The 23,278-nt window shown below is 48.6% G+C and overlaps 9 protein-coding genes across 9 annotated transcripts; 6 read left to right on the top strand and 3 right to left on the bottom strand.

Moving 5' to 3' along the window:
- The first annotated feature begins 703 nt into the window (after positions 1 to 703).
- Positions 704 to 2,811, top strand: BO79DRAFT_179892 (GMC family oxidoreductase). The gene is made up of 2 exons (XM_025680060.1): positions 704 to 970; positions 1,020 to 2,811. Exons 1-2 carry the CDS (start codon positions 722 to 724, stop codon positions 2,640 to 2,642), a joined length of 1,872 nt encoding a protein of 623 aa, XP_025535938.1. The 5' UTR covers positions 704 to 721; the 3' UTR covers positions 2,643 to 2,811.
- A 281-nt stretch (positions 2,812 to 3,092) lies between these two features.
- BO79DRAFT_240084 (uncharacterized protein) lies at positions 3,093 to 4,624 on the bottom strand (the record flags this gene model as incomplete). Its single annotated transcript, XM_025684988.1, has 5 exons — positions 3,093 to 3,439; positions 3,509 to 3,648; positions 3,701 to 3,868; positions 3,912 to 4,324; positions 4,385 to 4,624. The coding sequence occupies 5 exons, from the start codon at positions 4,622 to 4,624 to the stop codon at positions 3,093 to 3,095; spliced, it is 1,308 nt and encodes a 435-aa protein (XP_025535939.1).
- A 1,199-nt stretch (positions 4,625 to 5,823) lies between these two features.
- BO79DRAFT_221058 (uncharacterized protein) lies at positions 5,824 to 6,338 on the top strand (the record flags this gene model as incomplete). The annotated part of the gene is made up of 2 exons (XM_025683506.1): positions 5,824 to 5,916; positions 5,958 to 6,338. The coding sequence occupies 2 exons, from the start codon at positions 5,824 to 5,826 to the stop codon at positions 6,336 to 6,338; spliced, it is 474 nt and encodes a 157-aa protein (XP_025535940.1).
- A 1,029-nt stretch (positions 6,339 to 7,367) lies between these two features.
- On the bottom strand, positions 7,368 to 8,464 carry BO79DRAFT_179896 (exosome non-catalytic core subunit RRP45). Its single transcript, XM_025680061.1, has 3 exons — positions 8,269 to 8,464; positions 8,090 to 8,209; positions 7,368 to 8,030 (listed from the first exon to the last, which is right to left on the bottom strand). The coding sequence occupies exons 1-3, from the start codon at positions 8,430 to 8,432 to the stop codon at positions 7,436 to 7,438; spliced, it is 879 nt and encodes a 292-aa protein (XP_025535941.1). The 5' UTR covers positions 8,433 to 8,464; the 3' UTR covers positions 7,368 to 7,435.
- Positions 8,465 to 8,660: 196 nt separating this feature from the next.
- On the top strand, positions 8,661 to 9,977 carry BO79DRAFT_179898 (spliceosome-associated CWC15 family protein). The gene is made up of 8 exons (XM_025680062.1): positions 8,661 to 8,691; positions 8,745 to 8,767; positions 8,815 to 8,891; positions 8,938 to 9,222; positions 9,274 to 9,358; positions 9,406 to 9,576; positions 9,633 to 9,668; positions 9,715 to 9,977. The coding sequence occupies exons 1-8, from the start codon at positions 8,682 to 8,684 to the stop codon at positions 9,730 to 9,732; spliced, it is 705 nt and encodes a 234-aa protein (XP_025535942.1). The 5' UTR covers positions 8,661 to 8,681; the 3' UTR covers positions 9,733 to 9,977.
- Positions 9,978 to 10,165: 188 nt separating this feature from the next.
- On the top strand, positions 10,166 to 10,842 carry BO79DRAFT_201629 (RNA polymerase II mediator complex head subunit MED22). Its single transcript, XM_025681588.1, has 4 exons — positions 10,166 to 10,235; positions 10,298 to 10,362; positions 10,424 to 10,492; positions 10,552 to 10,842. The coding sequence occupies exons 1-4, from the start codon at positions 10,202 to 10,204 to the stop codon at positions 10,732 to 10,734; spliced, it is 351 nt and encodes a 116-aa protein (XP_025535943.1). The 5' UTR covers positions 10,166 to 10,201; the 3' UTR covers positions 10,735 to 10,842.
- Positions 10,843 to 11,072: 230 nt separating this feature from the next.
- On the top strand, positions 11,073 to 12,101 carry BO79DRAFT_201630 (dihydrofolate reductase; the record flags this gene model as incomplete). Its single annotated transcript, XM_025681589.1, has 2 exons — positions 11,073 to 11,957; positions 11,997 to 12,101. The coding sequence occupies exons 1-2, from the start codon at positions 11,169 to 11,171 to the stop codon at positions 12,099 to 12,101; spliced, it is 894 nt and encodes a 297-aa protein (XP_025535944.1). The 5' UTR covers positions 11,073 to 11,168.
- A 204-nt stretch (positions 12,102 to 12,305) lies between these two features.
- On the bottom strand, positions 12,306 to 15,136 carry BO79DRAFT_156627 (chloride channel protein; the record flags this gene model as incomplete). Its single annotated transcript, XM_025678827.1, has 3 exons — positions 12,306 to 12,461; positions 12,507 to 12,893; positions 12,941 to 15,136. The coding sequence occupies 3 exons, from the start codon at positions 15,134 to 15,136 to the stop codon at positions 12,306 to 12,308; spliced, it is 2,739 nt and encodes a 912-aa protein (XP_025535945.1).
- A 5,863-nt stretch (positions 15,137 to 20,999) lies between these two features.
- Positions 21,000 to 21,870, top strand: BO79DRAFT_179909 (putative endo-1,4-beta-glucanase; the record flags this gene model as incomplete). Its single annotated transcript, XM_025680063.1, has 1 exon — positions 21,000 to 21,870. The coding sequence occupies one exon, from the start codon at positions 21,000 to 21,002 to the stop codon at positions 21,831 to 21,833; it is 834 nt and encodes a 277-aa protein (XP_025535946.1). The 3' UTR covers positions 21,834 to 21,870.
- Positions 21,871 to 23,278: the final 1,408 nt, after the last annotated feature.

A 23,278-nucleotide genomic window follows, 5' to 3' on the forward strand; every position in this document is an offset into this window, starting at 1 on the left:
ACCGGGTGCCTCAATAAACTGTTAATATACTAGGAGTGAGTACTTGTAGAAATTGAACGTACCAGACCGAGAGCTGCACCCTCTCTCCATAGGGCAATTACTCAGGGCATCGACCAAAGATAGGAATCACGAATGATGTCCACATTATGGAGCTCTAAAACCTGCAAGAGCGTGATGGTGGAAATGAAGAAACACAAGAGTAGATGAAAGGTGGACATCTTCAATCCTTCTTATATACACTGGTAGCTAGGTGGTTGCATAGATTCTCTGCGTGCTTGGCAGATGATATGGAGACCGCGCAAAGCTAGCTGGAAGAGGTTAGCGTTGCACGGTGATCAACGGTATGACATTACTAGCGTATGTTAAAAATCCAATCAAGGCTTGTTTCTTATTGATGGTTTGTATGTTTTGCTTCTCTGGATAGTACAGTGACTCTTTACCTAAGAGGCATGCATGAGTGTAATTGGGTTCTGGGACTATGCGGGGGTACAACGATTGCCAGCGTGTATGGGGAATACAGTGAATGCAAGTTGATGACTATCTGTTAGTTCCAAATAGATCGTTACATTAGAATCCACAGCATCATACCATCGAAAGACAAGCTAAACGTGGTCGTCTTACGTGAGATTATAGTCTGACAGCTTACTTATAATTCCGCCAACTTGCCCCCAGGAATTGCTTCCTTGCCAAGAGCTAGTAGATTCAAGAAAATACCAGCAGAATGTCCTCGGTAGGCCTCACCTCTTCGCTCGAGGATTTCCTCGCACAAACCTTCGACTACCTCATCATCGGTGGTGGGACTGCTGGTTTGGTTGTCGCATCACGGTTGTCTGCAAACCCCGATGTGAAAGTAGGCGTCATTGAGGCAGGAGATGCAGGATTTGATGACCCAAATATCACCAATCCGGGAAAGGTTTCGGCCATGCTACATAATCCCAAGTATGACTGGATTTACCAAAGCACGCCGCAGGTAGGTCTTTCCGACCCTCTACGCTTCGGAGCAGGCTAAAGGCTCCTAGGCGCAGAACCAAAATCGATCCCATCACATTCCCCGAGGTAAAGTGCTCGGAGGATCGAGCGCCATTAACTTCATGGCATATGGGAGACCTTCCGCGGCCGATCTCGATGACTGGGGCACCATAGCGGGAAATAGCGAATGGTCATGGGCAGGACTAGCTCCGTATTATCGAAAGAGCGAACAGCTCGAGTCGGCTGGATTGACCGGCACTGCATCGGAACTCTGTCCCGTGCAGGACGAGGCTCATGGCACGCAAGGCCCGATTCACACTTCGCTAGGCCCCTGGCAGGCCCCTATTGAGACACCGCTGCTAGCCGCAATGGACGAAACGTCGGGACTGTCTCGGCCACAAGAGCCATGGAATGGAGAGCACTTGGGCTTCCATCGCTGCCTCTTTACTATTGATCGAAGCGCTGGCCTTCCACATCGCAGTTACGCGGCCAATGGGTATCTATGGCCAGTGCTGAGTAGACCAAATCTCCACATCCTGACCAATGCGGCAGTCACCAGGATACTTCTTGATGACGAGCAGTGTGCTCGTGGGATTGAATTTGTTCATGAGGGGAAAAACTATCAGGTCAGCGTCGCACGCGAGGTTATTCTATCAGCCGGTACTTTCGAAAGTCCCAAGCTGCTGGAGCTGTCAGGTATCGGAGACCCTGGACATCTCGCCTCTCTGGGCGTTCCATGCCGGGTTCCTCTTCCAGGTGTCGGGACAAATCTCCAAGAACATCCCGTGTCCGCGGTGGTGTACGAATTAGCAGACGGAGTTCTGTCCATAGATTCCATCCTTCGTGACGAAAGCTTGCTAAAGCAGCATCTGCGACTGCTGCAGGAAGAGCAGTCCGGGGCACTTTCCGGCCCGGTCAGCCTGATGGGGTTCATTCCTTACGGACCCCAGGTCTCAGCTGAGCGGCTCAACGAAACCATCCTCAACGTGCTGCAGCATCATAGTAATGATGCCACCGACAATGCCGAACTAGTGACAATCCAGCACCGACAGCGCCAACGCATTGCCGCGCATTTATTGAGCCCCCGGTCAGCGGATATCCAACTGGTGGGATTCCCATCAGCATTTGCTATCGATCGAGTGTATGCCGATTGCAGCAAACTTAGCCCCGGCCCTCCCCCAGGCCGGAACGCATGCTACTCGCTTATGGTCAGCTCCATGTATCCTGTCTCCCAGGGAAGCTCCCACGCGCAGTCTCGGGACCCAGCGGCCGCACCAAGAGTGGACCTTGGATTCCTGAAGAATCCCGCCGATGTGGACGTCCTTGCGACGGCTGTCACGGTCGCGGATAACATCTTCCAATCTCCCCGCATGAAGGGGCAGGTCTTGGCCCGGGTGCAGCCGCCACCTGAGGTCAATTTGCAGGATGTAGAGCAGGCGCGAGAATATGTCCGGGATCGGCTGATGAGCTATCATCATGCACTTGGGACATGTGCTTTGGGGTCAGTAGTAGATGAGAAATTATGTGTCAAGGGTACTCGGGGTCTGCGCGTGGTCGATGCAAGTATTATGCCGGCCCAGGTCAGTCATGCTGTGCTCGGCACGGTATATGCGATTGCGGAGAAGGCTGTTGACCTGATTGAAAGCACTTACTCTCAATCAAACGGGGTGTAAGCGAGCTTTCTTAAATCAGAGCATACCCTCCCGCTGTTTTCTGGAAAGACAAACTGGTATACCGCTAGAACTGAGGATAACAATTGCAAGGATTTGACATCGTATGAAGTAGCATGATGTTGTTTGCTGTAGAGAACATCCTTACCTAGGACAATGTCATCGATGATCTCCCTTTGCATGGATTTTAAGAAGACAAGCCTGGGCTGCTCAAGGATTGTGCCAATTGAATGACACTGTAGCGCGTGAGCTTTGACTGTTCATAGTGACTAATAAGACCATATAGCACTACGGTGTCTACATAATCTGATCTTTGAATTAGATATAATAGTCTTGAGGGCGACAGACAAGTAAGTGCCGAGATAAACATTTTCAGTATATTCATTAGTCCTGGAAAGTACTTTGCTGAGTAGAAGGGACCTCATAAATTGGAGTATGAAGGGATGTTGATGATCATGCATGTTGCATAAGATCATCGCAAGACTTGATGCAGCCATTATCAACAGATGACAAAGACGAGCAGACTTTGATAATTTGGCTGTGGATATGCTCCGCCTCCCATGTCGTAGGTATCAGACAAAGCAAGTACTTCATTCTTTCCTCTTCACTGTCTTTCGGATGACTTTGTTCGGTAAGGAACTCTATTGCGGTTTTCCCTGATCTGTCTTTCCTGGAGATTAACCAAATCGATGTATAGGCTTCTACTATTCGAGCTCGACGTATATGCCAGGTGATGTCCCCATCTGGACGGATACCCTCTAGAAAAGGGAAGACCGAATTTACCGACGGCATGGAGAAGGCTGTGGAGACAATTAGGTTCACATTCAAGGATCTGCGCATTTCCGGGAAAGGGTTGCGGTTGAACTAACCATCAGGTCGGAATCTAACTTTCAGGATTAGTAGTTCCAACGTTTCCTCTTGGAGAGGTTGAAATAGAGCATCCATGATCACTGACTGAGTGGCCTCGGTGATTTTAACGAGATATTCACGAAGGTCTAGCTTTTCTGCCCTGATCAAAACGTAGCTCAGCATCCTGTCAATGAGCCGCCCTGACAACCTACCGTTCAAATACCAGCGATTCGACCTCGGTCTGTTCGCCCCATGATATATTCTTTAATGGACGCGGTTGGCCACGCTTAATTGAGTAGGGCTTGACCGGTGAAAAGGTGTATGAGTGGGAAAAGTCATATAGAACTGTATCAAAAAAAATCCATCGGAAGTCTGAAGTGCTCATCTTTAATATCCCCATGGGTGATTCCAAGGCGGTGCAACGTCAGAAGTCGGCGAACACGGTCAGTGAAGAGGGAGTCATAGTATTCCACTTCGAAATCACTCAGGGAACCTAGACCTCTCAGCTTATCCCTGAACTCATTCCCATGACTATGTTCGTCGCATGCTGCTAGGATTCGTCGTGCTGAAAGTTTTGGCCTGATACATTCTAGGGCAATTGCTCGATGTTTAGCATAGGGGCTGCCAAGACACTTCTCGAGATCGGCAATGACACCATGAAATCCAGGGAAGTAGATCCTTTGAGAGCTTGTACATGACGCGTCAATGCGACTGAACACTTTAAGTTCATTGGTAAACCAATCAAGTTCATCCCTAAGCTCCTTGGCCGTCTTAGGGAAACGTGGGGGCCGGCGTCTAAGCTGCATTTCCGCATCATGTTCAGTGTACTCTGGGAACTTCAGTTTGTTTAACATTAGACTTTCTGTTGAAGTTTCCCCACTCCCTGATGTACTCACAATCTTAGCCACATGCTGGCGGTGGAATATCCCTCCACGTCGGACATGAAGCCACAGAACTTGTATTCTGCCAAACACAGAGTATCGTCCGGTATCTGCGGATCTTCCCAGCATCCATTTATTCTGCGGATTAAAAATTCTGACATCTTGCTTATCTTCATGGCCTGCATTGATCCAATCTGGTAGAGGCCAGTCAGTGAAGAATGTCTCTGTCCACGACTGACCTTGCGTATTGCTCATCCTCGATCAAGAAACTGGTTAGCTACCTTTATGATCACCTGGAAAGTGCAACGAGCCAAATCTTTTCTTTAGATTGTGTATAGCCACTTCAGCGAAGATCCCGTGATTATTTCAAGGTAAGACTTCAAACACCTGAAACAAGATGAAAACGATGACACCTTGAAGAACGAGACTCAGGAATGTGAGGTGGGGTGCGAATTAATTCCTTATATTGTAGATATAAGCATGTTACTGCCAAGAATGTGATTTCATGTAGGAGAAGGGTGCCTGCAGCTGCCTATATCATTAGGCAACAGCTTGACCCCTTGCGTAGCTTACCAGAATTGTATATGGCTGAGTAAGAAGGAATTTATACAATAAGATAAATCTCTAATTCTTTAGGCGAGCCGCCAAAGAACCCGCAGAATTGCAATAAAAGTAAAAGGAGAATATGGCCATTTGTGTAGTAGTAGTTTCTTCAATTGCGGCAGATGTACTAGCCTGTCAATGTAGATGCCCCAGGATTCTCCTACTTATAATGGTTTACTATTTGTTGTTCAGCCATTGCAGAAGCTACTGCAGAAGATTCCTCATTGCTAGTCCTTTACTAGCCCTATTATGACAAAAGACCTCAAGGATAATTGCAGCAAACAATGCAATGGCAATCCACCAAGTGAATACGAGAAGGCAAGGCATACACTAATGTATGCAACTATCCTTTTTCTGTTATACACAGACAGCCCAAAACAAGAACAGTTTACAACTACAAAAGCTCTGTTAGTGCTCAGTCGAAACACTATTGCCATTCTTATCCACTTATATCTTCTGTTGGGACATATCTCTCCATCAGCTGATCAGATAGATGCGGTATATCGTTTTTGTCTCGCGGTCAGCGCGTCGACGTTTGCTCTTTCCTTCCACCAAACCCATCAACTTCCTACCGGCATGTTGTCAACATCTTCACGTCGTTCTCATCGACTTCCAACACGCATCGACTTCGAGTCGTCTGGAGCCCAGGAATGAACGCTACTGGGCTACAAAAAGTAAGAAGCTTCCAAAAGCACTCTACACGATAAGTTCTGAAACCATGTCTAACTGCTCCTCACAAACTTCCTTCAGGCATAGACTTTGAGTCATCTGGAGCCCAGGATAGGCCCCGACCCCAATGAATGCTAGCATACATTGAATCCACAAAGCATATATCAACCACTGCGTTGAATATGGTCCCTGCCTACATCACTGTAGGATCGTTATGGGATGGTGGTATTGATATGGATAAGCCAAGTACAGAAAATCTGTGCTTCTGGGGGAAAGTAAGAACCTTCCAAAGTTAATATACTGGACAAACCTCAAGCACATTCTAACTGCTTCATCATCCAATAGAGGCACTCCCAGCACACTGCTCGGCTTCTACATATACCACAACCGGCAAGAGAACGTGGAGGTTATCGCGGAAGAACACTCAAACATTGTATCTCCCAAGCCAAATCTCATAATCCAGACACCAAAAGTTGTTTCCACGGTACGATGGCGGTTTTCTAAACCAATATATGGATTTTACGCCGGGATAGTGCAAGAAGGAAGAAGGAAGCAGCTTCGGGGGTCTCAAGCATCATACAGTCTGAGTACTGTCATTAGAGAGTCGAGATCTTCTCCCTTTCTCTGGTTGATCCTGACCGCGACCTCTGGTGAACTGGACCTTACAGTCCTAGTCAAACTAGCCGAACTTCTCTAAAGACTTCCGCCATGTCGAAGAGAAGAGGTGAACTGGAGCCTAGAAAGCTCTAGTACGTCGGCCAATCTCTTCAAAGAGCTCATAGGGGCCATGCGACACTGGGGCTTTCTGATTGAACCCGTCAATCTTGCAATACTATGAAGGGGAAAGAAAAGAAGACAAAGGCCAGAAGTCTTAACAAAAAGTCGAAACTGAGAGTGATAGTTTGGCAAACCCTATTCATGCCACACTTCTATACGGGCAAGATTGACGGGCTCAATCAGAGAGCCTCCGGGGCCCCCAGTGTTGCAAGGCCCCTATGAAGAGATTAGCCGACGTACCGCCCTTCTTTCCAGTCGATATTGACAGAGTGGAAGCTCACTTCCATGTGGGCAATGCCATCTACCTATGAGGCAAGTTGCCTCAGGTTACAGCTGCAAAAGACATCGCCCTCAGTATCATTGCATAGAGCAGCTGCCCGAGCAAGAAGGAGGTAGAATGGGAGAAGATCAAGGCACATTCAGTCAGTAAAGAAGATGGTGTGGAGGTGAAGGAGAGATATGGTGTTGGAATAGCGGTTCTGCCAAGTAGGTCGAAACGATATATCACTGGCTACTTGGAGCAGACGGAGCGACAAATGTCTCAACATTTGAAGCCAAGCTTCAGGCACTGCAAAAGCAACCGGATTCCTCTTCCGACTTTTGCGAAGAGCAGAGTGGCCGCATGAGGAACTGGAGCATACTTGCTTCGCACGGAAGAAGAATTGGTAAGAAATATATACTTACTATGTGGAGGCTGAAGGGTCGAACATACCACGGGTATAAGGCAACACTATGACCCCTTGCATAGCCTGGAGATGTCAGCGAGTAGCTTATCAGAGTTGTGTATGAGTAAGTTTATAATTGGATCAGATGATCAATGTAAACAGTGGAATAATTATGTGATCTATTATGTGAGAAGTACAGAATTTTTGTAGTGGAACAAATCTACAAGGAGACTCATGCTCATTTACCGGTGTGATTTTGTCAGACGTTTGCCGAATTGTATGGCATAATTTTGATTCTAATGCAGTGTCTTAACTCATTAATGGTATTCGCTTCCCTGAAGCTCAAGCCCAATTACCGATCATTTTCCGCCCGCGACTCCTCGGCCATACCGATCTTCGCTCGTTTCGAAAGATCAGCTTGTAACGCCTTATCGATGGTTGCATTGATCTCCTTGACCTTTTCCAAAGCAACAGACGTCTTATCCACGAAGACCATCGCATCCACTGGAGAACCAGAGAACTTGGAGACGAAGCACACATCACCCGCATTGTTGATACCGATCACGACATCAGCTTCCGCTGCTTGCTCCTCCTTCCGAGTTGCATCAATGATGACCCGTTTTCCTTCATCGAATGTGTGGAAAGTGACAGAAAGCGGCTTGTGCGTGATGTTCAATGCGACAGGAACACGCTCATCGAGCCCGTAGACGATCACCTGGCCATCCTTGACTACAGCGTCTTGACGGCGGAAATGCTGCAGTCCAGCCATAATACCAATACAAGCCGCATCAATCAGATTGCCATCGTAGTCTGTAACGTGAACGTCCGCGCGGATGCTCCAGCAGCTGACACCCTTGAGGATACAGAGGGACTCGGTGTCCAGGGCGTTGGAATGGCGAACGACACGGTCGAGGACATTGGTGACATATGTTTCAAAGTCTCCTTGTCTGAATAATAAACAGTTAGCTGGAACATTGCTTACTCGCGGCTGATGAGGAATTCATACCGGCCATTGTCCCAAGCGGGAGAGCCCATGGCAGTTAGCTCCATGGCGATTGTGAATAGACCGTCAAACGGACGATCATCGTGAGGTTTTGTGACTTCAGCAGAGATACGGACAATAAGGCTGCAGCGGAAGAAGAGTCAATTAGCGTTGTTAAAGCAAGCTGCAATGAGTCTACTCACCTGGTTTTGCCGAGCTGCACCTTCACATGTCCATACTCCTCCCCGAACGACACGTTCAGCGGACGCAGCTGGTCGAAACCGCGACCGTCCAGTCGCACATCCTCGCGCAGCGCATTGAGGATGAAGTCGCGCTCAGTGACGGAGAGCAATGCTTCTTTATTCATGATTGCGGAGGCGGATTTGGCCCCGGCGGGGGTCACGGCGGACTTTCTGGGAAATTTCCTGCATGCCGCATCGTCATCGAGGCGGCGGGCCAATGTTGTTCCTCTTGGAGCCAATGAGAGAGATTGCTCGCGGGCGGTGAGGTAGCTGACTCATCTTGTGGCCTGAGGTTGCATATCGGCGATCATTATCAGATCTCATCCTCGTCGGAGTGCCAACTACCACCAACACACAGTCTAACAACCGCCACCATGACTACGGGTATGTATATATACTCATTGGATTTGAGAAGCTCTGTACTGACTACTTTGCAGCACACAGGCCCACGTTCGATCCCGTATGTACCTCGATCATCTGCCCAGCGCATGAAGCTCATTGAAACAGGCACAAGGAAAGGAGGCCCTCCGCGGCCCTGCGTACCATCAACGTCTTCTCCCGGCTTACACACACCTGAAGACACGGTAAGTGGTTTGCAAAACGTGTGCGACCATCACTGACATGTCCAAGTCAATTCGGTCAGGGTAGTGAAGTCGAAACTCAGCAACGCGATCTGCGCGCCGAGCTGCTCCAGGCGGAGGCTGCTCATTTCGCCAAGAAGAACGGAGTTCCCGTGGAAGAGCCCAAAGTCGAGACCGCCACGCCCAAGCGCCAGTTGGAAGGTGGTTCACCCGGTGGTGATGCAAAGACAGAGGAAGAAGATCCAGAAGCCAAACGACGACGAATACTAGAGGAAACTCGAGACATAGATGCAGATTCTGATGAGTCGGAAGAGGATAGCAGCGAGGACGAAAGGTCAGACTTGCGGATATCCTAGGTTCGCGCGATAGTGCTGACAGGATGCAGTGACGATGAAGAGGACGAGGCTGCCGAATTGATGCGCGAGCTGGAGAAGATCAAGAAAGAGAGGCTCGAGCAGAAAGAGAAAGAGGTTTGTGCAGAGATTTGGATTTAGGATGAGTTACTGATAGCTGTCAGGAACGCGAGCGTGCTGCACAAGAAGAGGAGCAACGCGAAGTCGATATCGCACGAGGCAACCCGCTGCTTAACCCCCAAGACTTCAATGTGAAGCGTAGGTGGGATGACGATGTTGTGTTCAAGAACCAGGCCCGTGGTACAGAAGATAGGAGGGGCAAGGAGTTTGTCAACGTAAGACTTGCCTTGTATGTATTATGTATTATGTTATGGTGCTAATTGGCATGCAGGATCTGTTGCGATCGGACTTCCACAAGAGATTTATGGTGAGTTGTACGCCTGGAATAGCGATGAATCTACTAACTCGTGTAGTCGAAATACGTCCGCTAAGCTCGTGCCCGAGAAACACACGCACTCCTTACAGCAGTCAACCCGACGACTATTGTCCTATCCTAGAGTTGTCATTCGATCTCACTCATACCAGATCCAGCATCGTGGTAGAAACAACTTCCATGGTAGCATGCGAATAGAGAAGCAGCACAAGCATATGCTTCCCAATACAGCACAGGAAGAAAGCGCGACGACAAGCGAAAGAGTGAATGGGTGATCTAACACATGGCGCTATCATATTTCTTCTCATAGTGTATACCCACATCTCAATCAAACCAATTATCCATATAGCCCAATATAGTTTAGTACCTAAGTAGTCTCCTATCATATCAACCTGATAGACACCGTACTGCCGGCAGTACCCACACCGCTCCCAATCTACTTGCACCGCAGCATCCATCACAGTATCCTATGCCATCTTTTCACACAAACAGAAACCAATCGCTGTCCCAGCTTAAACTCCTCAGAAATGGATTCTCAACCGTCATCGAAAGCGCTTCACTGTAAGTCAGATTCTGAATGTCCACCCCTCCGTCGCACAGCTAACAACCATCATCCGTCGCAGATCGCATCAACACCAACATCTCGCAATTACTCCAACGATTCGAGAACATCATGGCCACAGCAACTGTTAGCTCACCTGTCTTCCTCCAACCCACACAATCGATAACCATTAACCCGAAAACTTCAGACCGAAAGCACCAGCCACACCTCCACCGCCGTCGAGACATACCAGCTAGACGTGGAATCCACAGCATTGGTACGTTCCAATAAACCCCTCTTAAAGTGAAATATACTTATGGAATAAATCTGGGATAGGTCCGCGCCGCAGAAGACATCCTCGCCCTGACCCGTACAATGAAAGAAACATGGCTATTCGGGAAACTCGACACACTAGGCGAAGACGAAGCGGACGTGAAGCGGCGCGAGGAATTAGAGATGAATGCGGAGGCGATTCAGAAGGGTATTGAAGATGGGGGGTTTTTGAAAGCTGCTAAGTGAGAAGCAGCGGCAGCTTTGCTTTGGGTATATTGTATTTTGTTGTGTTGTGTGTGCATGGCGTATACCGGGTTGGTTGGTTGGTTATTGCATGGAGTTGGTGGGATGGCGTTGGGGTTTTCAGTTGATAGAATTGTATATATTAATATCATTAAGCTGTAAATAAACCATTTATTACTACTAAACCTGCATAAATATCTGTGGTAATCTGGTCGAAGAATTAAACTAAAAGCACGTGGTTTACCACCACCACCCCAGCGGGGAATATCATTGATCGCGAACCGTCTGATAAAAGCTTCCCTTCCCTTCCCTTCCTATCAAATTTCCCCCCCACCGCGTCCCTCCCTCCCTCACTACCACCGACCAGCCTCATACAACACATACCTACCACCATCACCACCACCACCACAATTCTTCTCAAAAGAATAACCACCAAAATGCCTCCCACACCCCGCCCCCTAACCCTCATCGTCGCAACCACCCCCATCCCAACCCCAACCCCAACCCCCACCAGCACCACCGAGAGCAGCAGCAGCAGCACCACCCCAATCCGCCTCGGCATCGGCCACTCCGGGACACTCCCCTGGCCACGAATCAAAACCGACATGTCATTCTTCGCCCGGGTGACCTCCCGCCCGCCAGTGCCCGGAACCACCAACGCAATAATAATGGGGCGGAAGACGTACGATTCCGTGCCGGCGCATCTGCGTCCGCTGGCGAAGCGCATTAGCACGGTCATTACCCGGGATGTGGAGGGGTTGAAACCTCGGGTGGCGAGGGAGGTTGAGGAACGGAAAGCTAAGTTGGCTGCGTCTGCGTCTGCGTCTGCTGCATCTACATCTGGGGGTAATGGTAATGCTGTGCAGCCAGCGACAGACGCGATCGTGTGCGGGGGATTGGATGAGGCGCTGCAGGAGCTGGAGACGAGGTATGGAGAAGGGAAACTAGGCAAGGTGTTTGTGATTGGTGGGGCGGAGATATATGGGGCTGTTTTGGCTGCGAAAGGAGGGCCGGTGAGGATTGTGATGACGAATGTGGAGAAGAAGGGGTATGCGGAGGGAGATCGGGGGGAGGTGTTTGAGTGTGATACGTTTTTCCCGGTGGATGAGGAGTTGTTTGGCGAGAAGGAGGGGTGGAGGAGGGTTACGCCGGAGGAGGTTACGGAGTGGGTTGGGGAGGAGGTTACGGGGAGGTGGATTGAGGAGGGGGATGTTAGGGTGCAGATGGTGGGGTATGAACGGGTGTAAATGGTAGAGTTGAGGTAGAAGCTATGTGCGCGGGCGTACGTGGATGTCTATCATGGTAAAGTTGATACAGTTCTGGCAGAGTCTATGTATACGGCAGATATGTACAGTCTAGATAACAACTAGCCGCCCTAATAATGCTGGTACAAATCACATGCTCTCGCTGAAATAACAAATCAAAACCCAAATCAGAGGCAAACAAACCAACTCCTTGCTAATATACAAGCACAGGGAGTATGCACATTGTTGGATGCAGCTGTCAAATACTTGTCAATAATCGCTGAACGATGTCGTAATGAAACACTGCAACGCTGAACGCTGATAATCACATCACTCATTCTCTTTCATATACTTCACAAAGGCTTTCTTATGTACTAAGCCGGCATACTGGCCATCATGCGACACACACAGATAGCGCAGACCAAGCTTGGCAAAGCATTGATACACGAGGTCGATAGGCGAATGGATGTCGAGGGCAAGGGGGGACTGCAGACGTCAGATTTGTCATAGTAAAAGGATGGAGCTACATACCGGATCAATGTATTGTCCAAAGTCGACGCGGCCGGTTTCGGCTTCATCTTCGCTGTCGGAAACAGCCGAAGAGCCGTCGAGACTCATCAGGCAGAGGGTGTTCTCCTCGTCCGCGAGGTTGTCCAGTGCGTACTCCAACTCAGGAGCCGGGATTAAACCGGTAAGGACACCATGGCGCAAGATCGGAAGACCACCGTCGAGTTCGCCCGCCATCAACAGGTTCTGAAGTTTCGAACGTAGCTCGCGTGCCGGCACAAAGGACGAGCCCGAAATGTCAATGATACGACTGGAGCGAACCGGCCGAACGAGATCTCCTAGCTGCGCATCCGACGTCGGTTGATGCTTACTGTCAAGGAACGGGTAAGAATTCATATCGGTCAACATATCCTGTTCAAATTAGTCCACATCTTTACACAAAGCATTCGCGCACTTACGTAGATGCTGCGAGGTTCGATAGCGTCAGCAGTCCACTTGGCACACAAGACAGCCACGGAGAATGGCAGCACGTGGTCCAAACTTCCCGTGAGCTCAAAGAGAATGACAGCTAGTGTAACAGACAGGCGTGTCACTCCACACATGGTTGCACCTGCTGCGACCATGGCGTACACTCCTGGCGTCACGCAGGATTCCATGCCGGCGGTGGCGGGACACGACGATCCAAAAAGAAAAGATGTGGGATATTTCAGTACCAAGTACTGTGCTGCATGTCCAACGATGCGGCCCAGAAGACCACCAACAACCATGGAAGGGACGTAGATACCACACGGCACCTTGATTCCGAACGTCACCACCGTGAGAAGACTCTTGATGACAAACGCAACAAGCAAATAACGAATAATTTCTCCGATCCCCTCCTCCGGCGGACACAGACCAGTCGGCGATGAGGACTCGTGATCACAAGGGCTAGCCAACTCAAACATAAGCTCGGAGACGGGCAGCTTGGTGTAACGATTCCAAAAGCTAACCAATCCGGTCAAAACAGCCACAAGCACGACCTCGATCATTGGCCAACGTTTGATGAACCAAATTCTCCGGAAAGACCGCGCCCAGAGGTTCGAGGCCTTGATGAACAGAGCCCCTAGCGCTCCACCAAGGACACCTAGGAGGATAAAGATTGCCATTTCGAACATCTCCCAGTCGCCCAGATAGCGGACCTGGAACAAGACAATCTTGCCCGTGCCGTAAGGATTGAGGAACTTCAAGGAGAGAGCTGCTGCGATGCAGCAGAAGAATGTTCTGAACAAAGTCTTCGGAGGGAAATAGTAGCTAACTTCCTCTAAACTGAAAAGGACACCACCGATCGGGGCACCGAATGCTACCGCCACACCACCTGCAGCACTTGCGCTCAAAACCTCGCGTCTCTTGCCATCGTTGTGGTTATACTTGGCAAAAATGCGACAGCAAATATTGCCCACACATGTCGCGATGTGCACATAAGGTCCTTCTTTGCCCAAGCTGAGGCCTGACGAAACGCTGAAAACCAGCGCCAGGGTTTTGATCAAGAGAGTCTTGAAGCCAAGGTATCCATGCAGAACGAAGCCGCTGTTAATGACCTTGACCTCAGCCACTCCGCTACCTGCCGCAGGATAGTAAACCATGGCAGGACGCGTGGGAATGGCGGAACTAAGAGCCTGCTGGCTGGAAGCAGATCCGGGCGAATTACTATTTGCATTGTTTCCTTTTGTACTCCGTGACGACGCCGCCCCGAGGTTTTCATCCAAAGTTGTCAGCGACACCGAGGATGGAACCACGGTCTTTGTAAACAGCGTCAAGAGGCACGAGATGACAGAAAGAAGCACCACCCAGAAGATGAACATGCTGTAGTTGACCCAGTAATTATCTGATCCTGAGGGATTGTAGATCTGGGACCAGGATCGCCACGCCGGGCAATTCGAGCCTCCTGTACAGCAGCTCTGACGGCTGTGGAACCAGTGTGTAGTACAAAAGCCTTCCTTCACGTCAAAGATGAATTCCTCCGTCACGTCTACCGAATAAGCTATCGCGGCCGTGATACAGCCAATCAATGCGACCAGGACCCAGCCCTGGGAGCCATCAAGCCATGCCAGCAGACGACCGCGGATATCCTTGCGCTTGCGCAGCTCCCGAAGACGAGCCCCGTCTATGATACTGTCATGCACCCAGTCAGTGGAGGTGAACTGGTCATACCAGCTCCGCTCATCCATAAACGAAGCTGTTAAGCCATCTTTGACAGAAGCAGCCAAGCTTTCCGCCTGCTCCGCATCGATACTGCCGCGTCGACTAAAACGGATCGCCTGGGAGTTGGCGCGGCTATGATGTCGCGACCGGCGAATGCTTCCCGTCATTAGGGTGTGTCTAAAGTTGAAATCGGGCCCCGTATTTCCAGAAAGATTGGTATATGAACGTCGTGGCATACCCCGCCGGGTTTCATTGCCCTTCGGTAGAAGACTTGTGGTTTCACCTACTTCCATACTCGGATCCGAAGGTTCATGGGGAGTTTGGACTTCAGAGAGAAGGCTATGGGTTCGTCGAACGGCAGATGGCGAGGGGGGAGCTGTTCGCGAGGGAGTCCTGCGGGCGTCCGATGCGCCGGAGGGAAGCTCGGCTTCCGGGAGAGCGCCTTGCAGATTGGGAGGGACTGAACGAGGCATTTTTGGAAGACTAGGGAAGCAAGAGCTGCTTCGGACTTAATATATGCGGCCTGGAGATAGTCAAGTCAGCCCAGGCAGTCCGGTGTCTGCCAGATGCAAACCAGCAGCAGCAGGGACGGAGAGATAAGAACAACCCTCAGCAGCGGACATATCCAACAACTTTTAAGCCCGAGAAGAGGCCGAGAAAACGAACAGTGGGGACTCCGACTAGTTCGGTGGTTCTCCAGCGCGCGCGCGGTAGATGGCGGTGAAGTTGCCGAAGTGAAGAGACTAAGAAAGACGGGAGAGACAAGTAAACACGGCAGTCGCAAGGTTAGTTAGGGGGTGAGTTGAGTGAGGCTGTAGAGGAAGCACACAATGAATGAAAGAAGAGAAAGAGCTTAGCGAGTAGTGAAAGAGATGACACAATTAAGAGGGGCGGCAATAATAGTTAATAATAAGAAAAAGAATAATACCGTCTCAAAAAAAGGAGAGGAAAAATAAATGCAGGAGGCAGCGATGGGCACGACATCCGAGGAGGTCATGGCCACCAAAGCAGATAAACGGGGCTAAAGGCGCATCATCTGACGATCGGAGTCCGGGTGGTCCCTTGACTTCTGGACTTGGTTGGTCACCACGCCCTAATCATTCCCCTTCCACTTCCCAAGAGAGGATGGTTTTCATGTCTCTCCTTTGAAACCTTGTTGTCTTTAACTCTTCCCACCTTCCACACCCCCTCCTCCTTTCGTGAACTTCCCTGCCATATAATAGCAGATGATGAAGGGAGTGGAGGGGGGAAAGGACAACATGACAAACGGTCAGATAAATAAAGAATCCTGGGGGACCCGATCCATGGCACGTGCATTGTCACGATAATGGTGGCCGTGTAACATGCCAATGATGCCATTCATTCCCCACTCTCGCCTAATTATTATCTCCAAGCTTAGTACGCAGTTTAGCTGCTGCTGCACCCCGGATGTCCGCCGCTCTTAACGCCTTAACTGCCTGTCCATTATACCCCTGGGATGCGAGGCATGACCCCTCCATGAGGCACCCTTTCCCACGGCTGAACCCGGTTTAGAAATGAGGCGTGAGCTGGCCTTGACTGCACTACTTTATTTCTACGGGCGTCTGATTACTGCAATTGGTTAGGATGATCTCCGTGTCAAAAGATCAACACGATAGTTGAGGCGACATTGACGATGTCTGTGTCCCAAGATGGAGCTATAAACGACGTTCTTATCATGGCCGCATTGTACTGTAGTAACTGTGCAGGAGACTTGAGCCTTGAAAGGGTGGGTATATAGTATTTTGCATAGTCCACCTCCACCGATGGTGTCACAGCGTCATCTCACCACTGTCACTCACAAAAGGAATAACGTCTTTAATCCATGACAGCACCCGCTCAAAGGGTCTTTTTAGTCAGAACAGATAATTCGTTTTTGCCGCTTCCCCGCATGATAAAGCAATATTGAACTCTACCAGTTACAATATACCTCTCTACTCGGTCGATGCAGGCTATCATGGCTCCACTCCCGTGCATGCATGGCAATGTATACTTTGCCACTCTGCACAGCTACCAAGATCTGATGCCGTACTTTAGGCTTTTGTTCTTAGCAGATGGGAGGTGAGTAGCTTCACTGACCATACTTTATCAATAATCTTGCCAAGTTGCATGGGTCAACTGTACAAACATGATATATAAAATCTTCAGCTTGTCCCACACGTTGTGCCATACCCCAACTGCCACCGATCTTTCACCCACCATCTCCAAGACAAAGATAGCTTCAGTGTCCGGTTGGACAGCGATAATCAATCATCTGCGGAGACTTTTATCAAAACCACCAATGAAAACCTACTCCAACCCCAAATACAGTTCAATACCCAACGCGTATGACGTATCCGCCACCATAGACCTTTTCGGATCTACATCTACAGCGTACGTGGAATTCCGATAATCAAACCCCGATCGTATGGCAAGGTTACTGTTGCAACAACTATCATCCACCATTTCTACCAATAACAAGACCACTCACGAAACCATGACCCTAACCGACATTCCATTACATATAAACTCTCCTCTCCTCACAGCAGATATCCTGAAACAAGGTCTCTTGTCCTGAAACCAAGATAAAGAGTCCATCCGTATATATTCCACCCACGGAACCCATGAAACCGCCATGAAACACCCCGCATACAACTAAGGTCGCTCCCCTGTCCCCATCAACTTACTGCCCTCTCTTTCAACAATCCCCTCATCAACAATGGGACTCAACACCACCTGCAAGAATAACCTACCCCATATAATCTTCAAACATCTCTCCTAGAATGTAGATTAGCCGTTTTCCTCCTCCGCATCCCGTATTCAAATTTCCCCTCACCTAGCATTTATCCATCCCCACTCTCCAATTCCAGGTATCAAGATACCTGCATGTTTGATCTCCATAAATCACACAGAGCTCTGTAGTAAAAGACACGCATCTCCGGCTTTATTAATACAGTATCAGAACCCTATATTCGTGGGTAAGTACTCCGTAGTATATAGCCATAACGTGTTTTATAAGGTAGGGAAGTGACCCCTGTCGAGAGACGTGTGATCGAAGGGTATGAGAGATCCTAACAACCTGTTGTTACAGGTCAGATTTGGTGATGCGGTTGGTATAGTATGTGTAGATAGACAATAGTCTTGACCATTCAATCTCGGTTGAGGCCTCATATTAGTGTTCCAGCAGTGCTTCTTTTCTCTGGGTTAGGGATCGGCATGCTTTACCTGTCATTTGTTCTTCTTTACCTACCCTCTAGTATGATCCATTATTTTTTATCTAATTTCCCACTCTCCTCATCACTGTATACCCCGATATCCATGACTTTATCTATTTGTACAGTTTTTCCTTCCTGATCCTGGGTCTTGAGGATGACGTCTCATGCCTAATCGGCTGGATATAATAAGAGTAAGGATTAGATTGAGAGCGATTCCAGCTTTGCTGTCAGTGAGGTATTCTTAATTAATAAGGCCTGATATTGACTTGACCAACGAGCCGGAAGACAGCGACGGGTCTAGTATTAACGATTAGTAGGATGAGAAGTCTGTCATTGACGAGGGTGAGCTGTCCATAGAGTATCATTAAGCTCAAGCAGAAGGCATAGATATCATAGAAGCAATACACCGGTATCATACAACGAAAATTAGATGAGACTAAAATATCTCTCGTGATTGATAAATGGTAAAGTATCTTCACTTTGGGTTACTTATCTGTAGAGTGTAGCTGGTATTTTCCCTAGTGGATAGCGTCGACGTTGGGGTTCTGGACCCGAGCCAACAGTGGCAGTGGCATTGACTTCGGAATGGTTTGTTTTCCTCTATGCGGCTGGTCTTGTAGTAGCGTAACCTTCGATATACTGAGACAAGTATAAGACACAAAAGTTTATTAGAATTAATTTAGAAGTAGTGTCTTCCGGATCCTCAAGCAAGAGACTATGGTGGGAGTAAGTAAAGTGTTCCAGGTGAAGGTAGTATAATATATCCTATAAGCAAAATCTCTCCGCTCTAAATTGAGTCAATAGAACCGCCTTACCTTTGGGCTATAAATTAATGTCATCATAGTCGAGCAGACAACTGCTTAGAAAAGAAGTCACACGGCGCCCGAAGAATATATACACTAGTAGTAAGAATATCCTGCACGGAGCGCATGACCGAAATCGATATGTAGCTCATTTTTATGGCATGCAGATCATACCTTTGTATGTGAGGAATGTACATGCCAGAAAGAAATAGATTGAAAACAAGATTGTCTATCTCATCGCAGCCCACACATATCTAGATGATACGATTCTTTCTGCATTTCATATGTTATTTTAATCTCGAATGAAAGTCAAATCACTAATATTAATTATTTGGTGGATGAGAATCACCGAATGGCTAATGAATGGATTGAAGCTGCGGTTCAGTTCTTAAAGATATATCTGCTTCCATATAGAGTGGTTAAGTAGACAGTGTTTTAGCCTCGAAGATGGATAGATGGAAACCGACTGTTGTTTACATCATAAGGAAGACTGATTGTCCTAGGAGAAAAAAAAATACATATTTCATGTGAGCAGGTCAATGGACATTGAATAAGGTATAAGCACTTATATTCAATAGTACACTGGCTTAGATTTGTGTTGATTATGTCCTCAAGGTTAAGGTCTCGCCCTTTCATTATCCATTTCCTACATCGACATGCAATCCTTCTCTGGCTACCTCTCATACTGTAACGAATATTGAAGTATCAGAATCACGCCTAATAGGAGATGGTAGTAGTATCTATGCCCCTTCGTGTTCACTAGTATGTCTTCGGATAACTAGGTGGTTGAGAACAATTGTTTCTGAGACAATCCTCAAGTGGAGTGCCTTAGTATGAAGTGGTTGAAGAGACAACGTGAAATCATGCTATGATCAGTCAATATCAAAAGATATCTACTACGGTGTAAGGCCATAGGAGACATGCATTCCGGACAAGAGTATCACACTAGTCTAAAGACACATAATCAGATTTGGACAATTGCAACATTCCAAATCCCTGCGGGGGTAATTTGTGTGGCACATCCTGCACGGTATGCTAGGATGGTCAATAGCTGCTTATAAAAGCTGATGTCCTCTGAGTTGGGGCAGTAAGGGGAATTCGTCGAATTCTCTTTTGATAGTTGATGTGGTTTCCTTCATAGTGCTACTTGCCACTAGTCGGTGCTATCAAGTGTTAAGTAACTAGAAGGGGGAGGGGGATGATTAGCATGTCAGGCGAGCCCCTACTCTTGGGGTTCAATGTATTTGGAAGATTCGAGTTGTACTGCTCCGCTCCTGTCATTATTGTCTTCAGGGAACTTCGCTGTATTACCCGCCGGTTTTTAGTGGTCTTCAGCTGTTGTTGAGGGTTTATGCCGATATTGCATTATAGGCTCATTGCATGTATCAGATGATCGGGCCAAGAAATCGAGCCTGCGATGGACTCTCGGAAGCCATCCCCGCATATCCGTTTTTCCCTGATCCCTGCAGCAGACATGTATCCGCACCATGAAGTGGCATTAAAGTTAATGCATTACCCTGCTTCAATACTTTCTTCACCTCAGTAAGACTAATAGCATTAGTCTTAAGCAGTCTTTTTGCGTCTTGACGATTGCTACTAATCCTGTCTATGATACATTAGCAGAGAGCATGACATCTTGAGTGTTCACTTGGTCCAATTCGGGGCTTATTATTGTCAACTATGCGACGAACTCTGTGAATATAGGTTCTTTCCTATCTGGAAGCGGACACGGCAGATTCTCAACCTCCGCCGATGTATCTTGGCAAAGATTTCCGTGGAAGAATCGGAATAGATCTGCAGAAAATGCCTGGTCTAAGTCACAAATTTCTGGGCATTATCTGACTTCCGCGATACCATTGAACGGTGAGTCTGCAGCCAACTGAGCAGCTGCTGTTGTGTATACCTCATGCCTCAGTGTTGTCAATTCGTGGTCGGCATCCCACCATAACATTTCCAGCGTGACCAGAAGTTACATGATCTCGTCTTGGCCTCGATTGTGCGCATCAGACCATGAATCTGATTTGTTGACTGCTTTCTTGGGAACGGAAATTGAGCCGGAGAATGTGGGGAAAGGTGTTTGAAGGAACGGATGTCATGCCTTCTTCACGGGTAAATCTCATTGTGGCATCAAACCAGTCGCAGCAATGGAAAAAAGTGAGGCAGTTGATGACCAGTGTGGGGACGACTATTCATGATCCCTAGAGAATGACGGGAGATATAAAGTCAGCCTTGATTTCTGTCGTGGAGAGAACAATCAACACCATAGCAGCACCTCCAACACTTGAACTGGAAATTCCCCATTATCTTTTTGAAGCATCATGATGAAGGAAATCAATACCGTCACTCATCTAGCAACCCTCCTCTCCCTTACTGCCAAAATAGCTGCTCACGGCCATGTGAGCAATATTGTTATCAATGGTGTCTCCTACCGTGGCTGGGACATCAACTCGGATCCCTATAATTCAGATCCTCCGGTGGTAGTCGCATGGCAGACACCGAACACTGCGAACGGATTCATTACGCCGGACGAATATGGCACGGATGATATCATATGCCACCTGGATGCCACTAATGCCGAGGGGCATGCAGTTATTGCTGCAGGGGACAAGATCAGTCTTCAATGGACCACCTGGCCTGACAGCCACCACGGACCAGTCATCAGCTATCTTGCAAACTGTGGTTCGAGCTGCGAGACGGTAGACAAGACAACGCTCGAATTCTTCAAGATTGACGGTGTTGGCCTTGTTGATGACTCGAGTGTGCCTGGCACCTGGGGAGATGATCAGTTGATCGCAGACAACAATACATGGCTGGTCGAGATCCCTCCTGACATTGCACCCGGATACTATGTTCTTCGCCACGAACTTATTGCCTTGCACGGGGCCAGCAGTGAGAACGGAGCACAGAACTATCCTCAGTGTTTCAACCTCCAGGTCACCGGGTCAGGAACTGCCGAGCCTTCCGGTGTACTCGGTACGGAGTTGTATAGCCCGACAGACCCCGGAATCCTCGTCAATATCTACCAGTCACTGTCCACTTACGAGGTGCCTGGACCGACATTGATTCCGGAGGCAGTATCAGTTGTGCAATCGAGCTCGACCATCACAGCATCCGGCACACCCGTGACGGGGACCGCTGCGTCCGCGACATCGTGAATCGGCTTGATTGAGCAACTGTGGCTGCGGTCGGCATGATATGGACTCACCCTCCGATTGGTCTGTAGCAATGTGAGGGGGTAGATGGATCATTGGGTCAGTTTGAAATCTGCTCGCTTAGCGGCGTGGATGCTGCTTACACCTTCGCTTCTTGCTTTTCTGGAAGTTTTCTGCCTGTGCATCCACTTCTTCGTGTGGATCAATCATCCAAATTTTGGGTTATAACAATCGCTTTATTTCGCGACATGAGTACTATTATTCATCTCCGTCCATATCATCTAGTAAAACGAGAAGAATATGGGCATCGAATTCTACTCGATGCAGATTCAGATAGCTCAAGAATGTGGCGTATAACCCACATGTTTGGCCCAACCGCAAGGGGCGGCAGAGAGGAAGGATCCCTCAGCAGTGCGTAAGCAAGGTGCCATGTCAGGCTCCGCACTCCTCAAAACACACCAGTTGGAGCTATTCATCAGCATCCATCATGGGAAGCACTAATCAAAAGGCGGTCTAATCGCCGCCACCGGGGGGTGTGTCTCCGCTGTGTTTTGAGGTCACCTGGCTGACCGGACGGCTCGAAGAGGGAAAGCCAGTTGGTGTTCAGGTATCCGCGGCCTTCCACGTTTCCTTCCCACGGGGGAATTTTCTCACCAGACGGCAATTTTCCGCATTCTTTATCTGAGTCATTCCAACAACAAGCTTTGTGGGGATCGGAGATACGAGAGTTGCTACTGTAATCGTAATGTTATCTAAGAATGATGCATAGTAACAATGTCCCTGTTTCCAATTTCCACCAACCTCGAGGTACCTAATCTCTTCTGCTGTGTGATATAACCTACCCCCCGGAGTAACCCATGGACCGACAGGGAAAAGACTGGGGTTGACGCCATCTCCACGGATGCGGGCGAGTTGACCCTGGATTACCCCGGAACACCTCCGCTTAATTAGAACTAATCCTAGTCGATCGTAAAAGCCGAGTGTCCGGGGGAAGCTAACCCCATGCATTCAAAGCCCCATCCCCACCCCCATTTAGTCATTTACATCCGAGCTGATGGCTTAAGCGAGCGCCCGTAGCCTTTCTTTGCCACCCAACGGTTCTGACAGGAGCATAGGAGGCAACTCATTTTCATTTGTCGTTGATTATGCTCTTATTTCTGCGCGTGGCGTTTTTTGTTTGTGGGGAGCATAAGATCCCCACGTTTCTCTCCACAGCAGCCTCCTCCTATCTTCCCCCAATCGTGACTACCCCAGAGATGATACGTACATCCCTCCACTCTTCCATCATGGATCAGCCTAGAATCTCCCTTGGTAGTTGATTAGCGCTGTGCTTCGATGTGGTCCTAGCTCTGGGAATTGCGAGGGAGGCTAGACGAGCAATGCCTGACCCATATAAACCTTTGTCTCTCATACCTGGGTTCCTCTCTTTTTTTCTGTCAGGTCGCTAG

The sequence above is a fragment of the Aspergillus costaricaensis genome (genome assembly GCF_003184835.1).
Source record: "Aspergillus costaricaensis CBS 115574 unplaced genomic scaffold BO79scaffold_34, whole genome shotgun sequence".
In the NCBI taxonomy this organism is placed as follows: domain Eukaryota; kingdom Fungi; phylum Ascomycota; class Eurotiomycetes; order Eurotiales; family Aspergillaceae; genus Aspergillus; species Aspergillus costaricensis.

What these genes read in the sequence shown, in the direction of transcription:
- BO79DRAFT_179892 (XM_025680060.1), top strand. Translation starts at nt 722, where the DNA reads ATGTCCTCGGTAGGCCTCACCTCTTCGCTCGAGGATTTCCTCGCACAA. An exon ending in TTTACCAAAGCACGCCGCAG is followed by an intron (nt 971 to 1,019) that starts GTAGGTCTTTCC and finishes AAAGGCTCCTAG; the next exon opens with GCGCAGAACCAAAATCGATC.
- BO79DRAFT_179896 (XM_025680061.1), bottom strand. Translation starts at nt 8,432, where the DNA reads ATGAATAAAGAAGCATTGCTCTCCGTCACTGAGCGCGACTTCATCCTC. An exon ending in GTGCAGCTCGGCAAAACCAG is followed by an intron (nt 8,210 to 8,268) that starts GTGAGTAGACTC and finishes CTTCCGCTGCAG; the next exon opens with CCTTATTGTCCGTATCTCTG. An exon ending in CCCGCTTGGGACAATGGCCG is followed by an intron (nt 8,031 to 8,089) that starts GTATGAATTCCT and finishes TTTATTATTCAG; the next exon opens with ACAAGGAGACTTTGAAACAT.
- BO79DRAFT_179898 (XM_025680062.1), top strand. An exon ending in GATAGCAGCGAGGACGAAAG is followed by an intron (nt 9,223 to 9,273) that starts GTCAGACTTGCG and finishes GACAGGATGCAG; the next exon opens with TGACGATGAAGAGGACGAGG. An exon ending in TCGAGCAGAAAGAGAAAGAG is followed by an intron (nt 9,359 to 9,405) that starts GTTTGTGCAGAG and finishes GATAGCTGTCAG; the next exon opens with GAACGCGAGCGTGCTGCACA.
- BO79DRAFT_201629 (XM_025681588.1), top strand. Translation starts at nt 10,202, where the DNA reads ATGGATTCTCAACCGTCATCGAAAGCGCTTCACT. An exon ending in GTCATCGAAAGCGCTTCACT is followed by an intron (nt 10,236 to 10,297) that starts GTAAGTCAGATT and finishes CATCCGTCGCAG; the next exon opens with ATCGCATCAACACCAACATC. An exon ending in ACATCATGGCCACAGCAACT is followed by an intron (nt 10,363 to 10,423) that starts GTTAGCTCACCT and finishes CGAAAACTTCAG; the next exon opens with ACCGAAAGCACCAGCCACAC.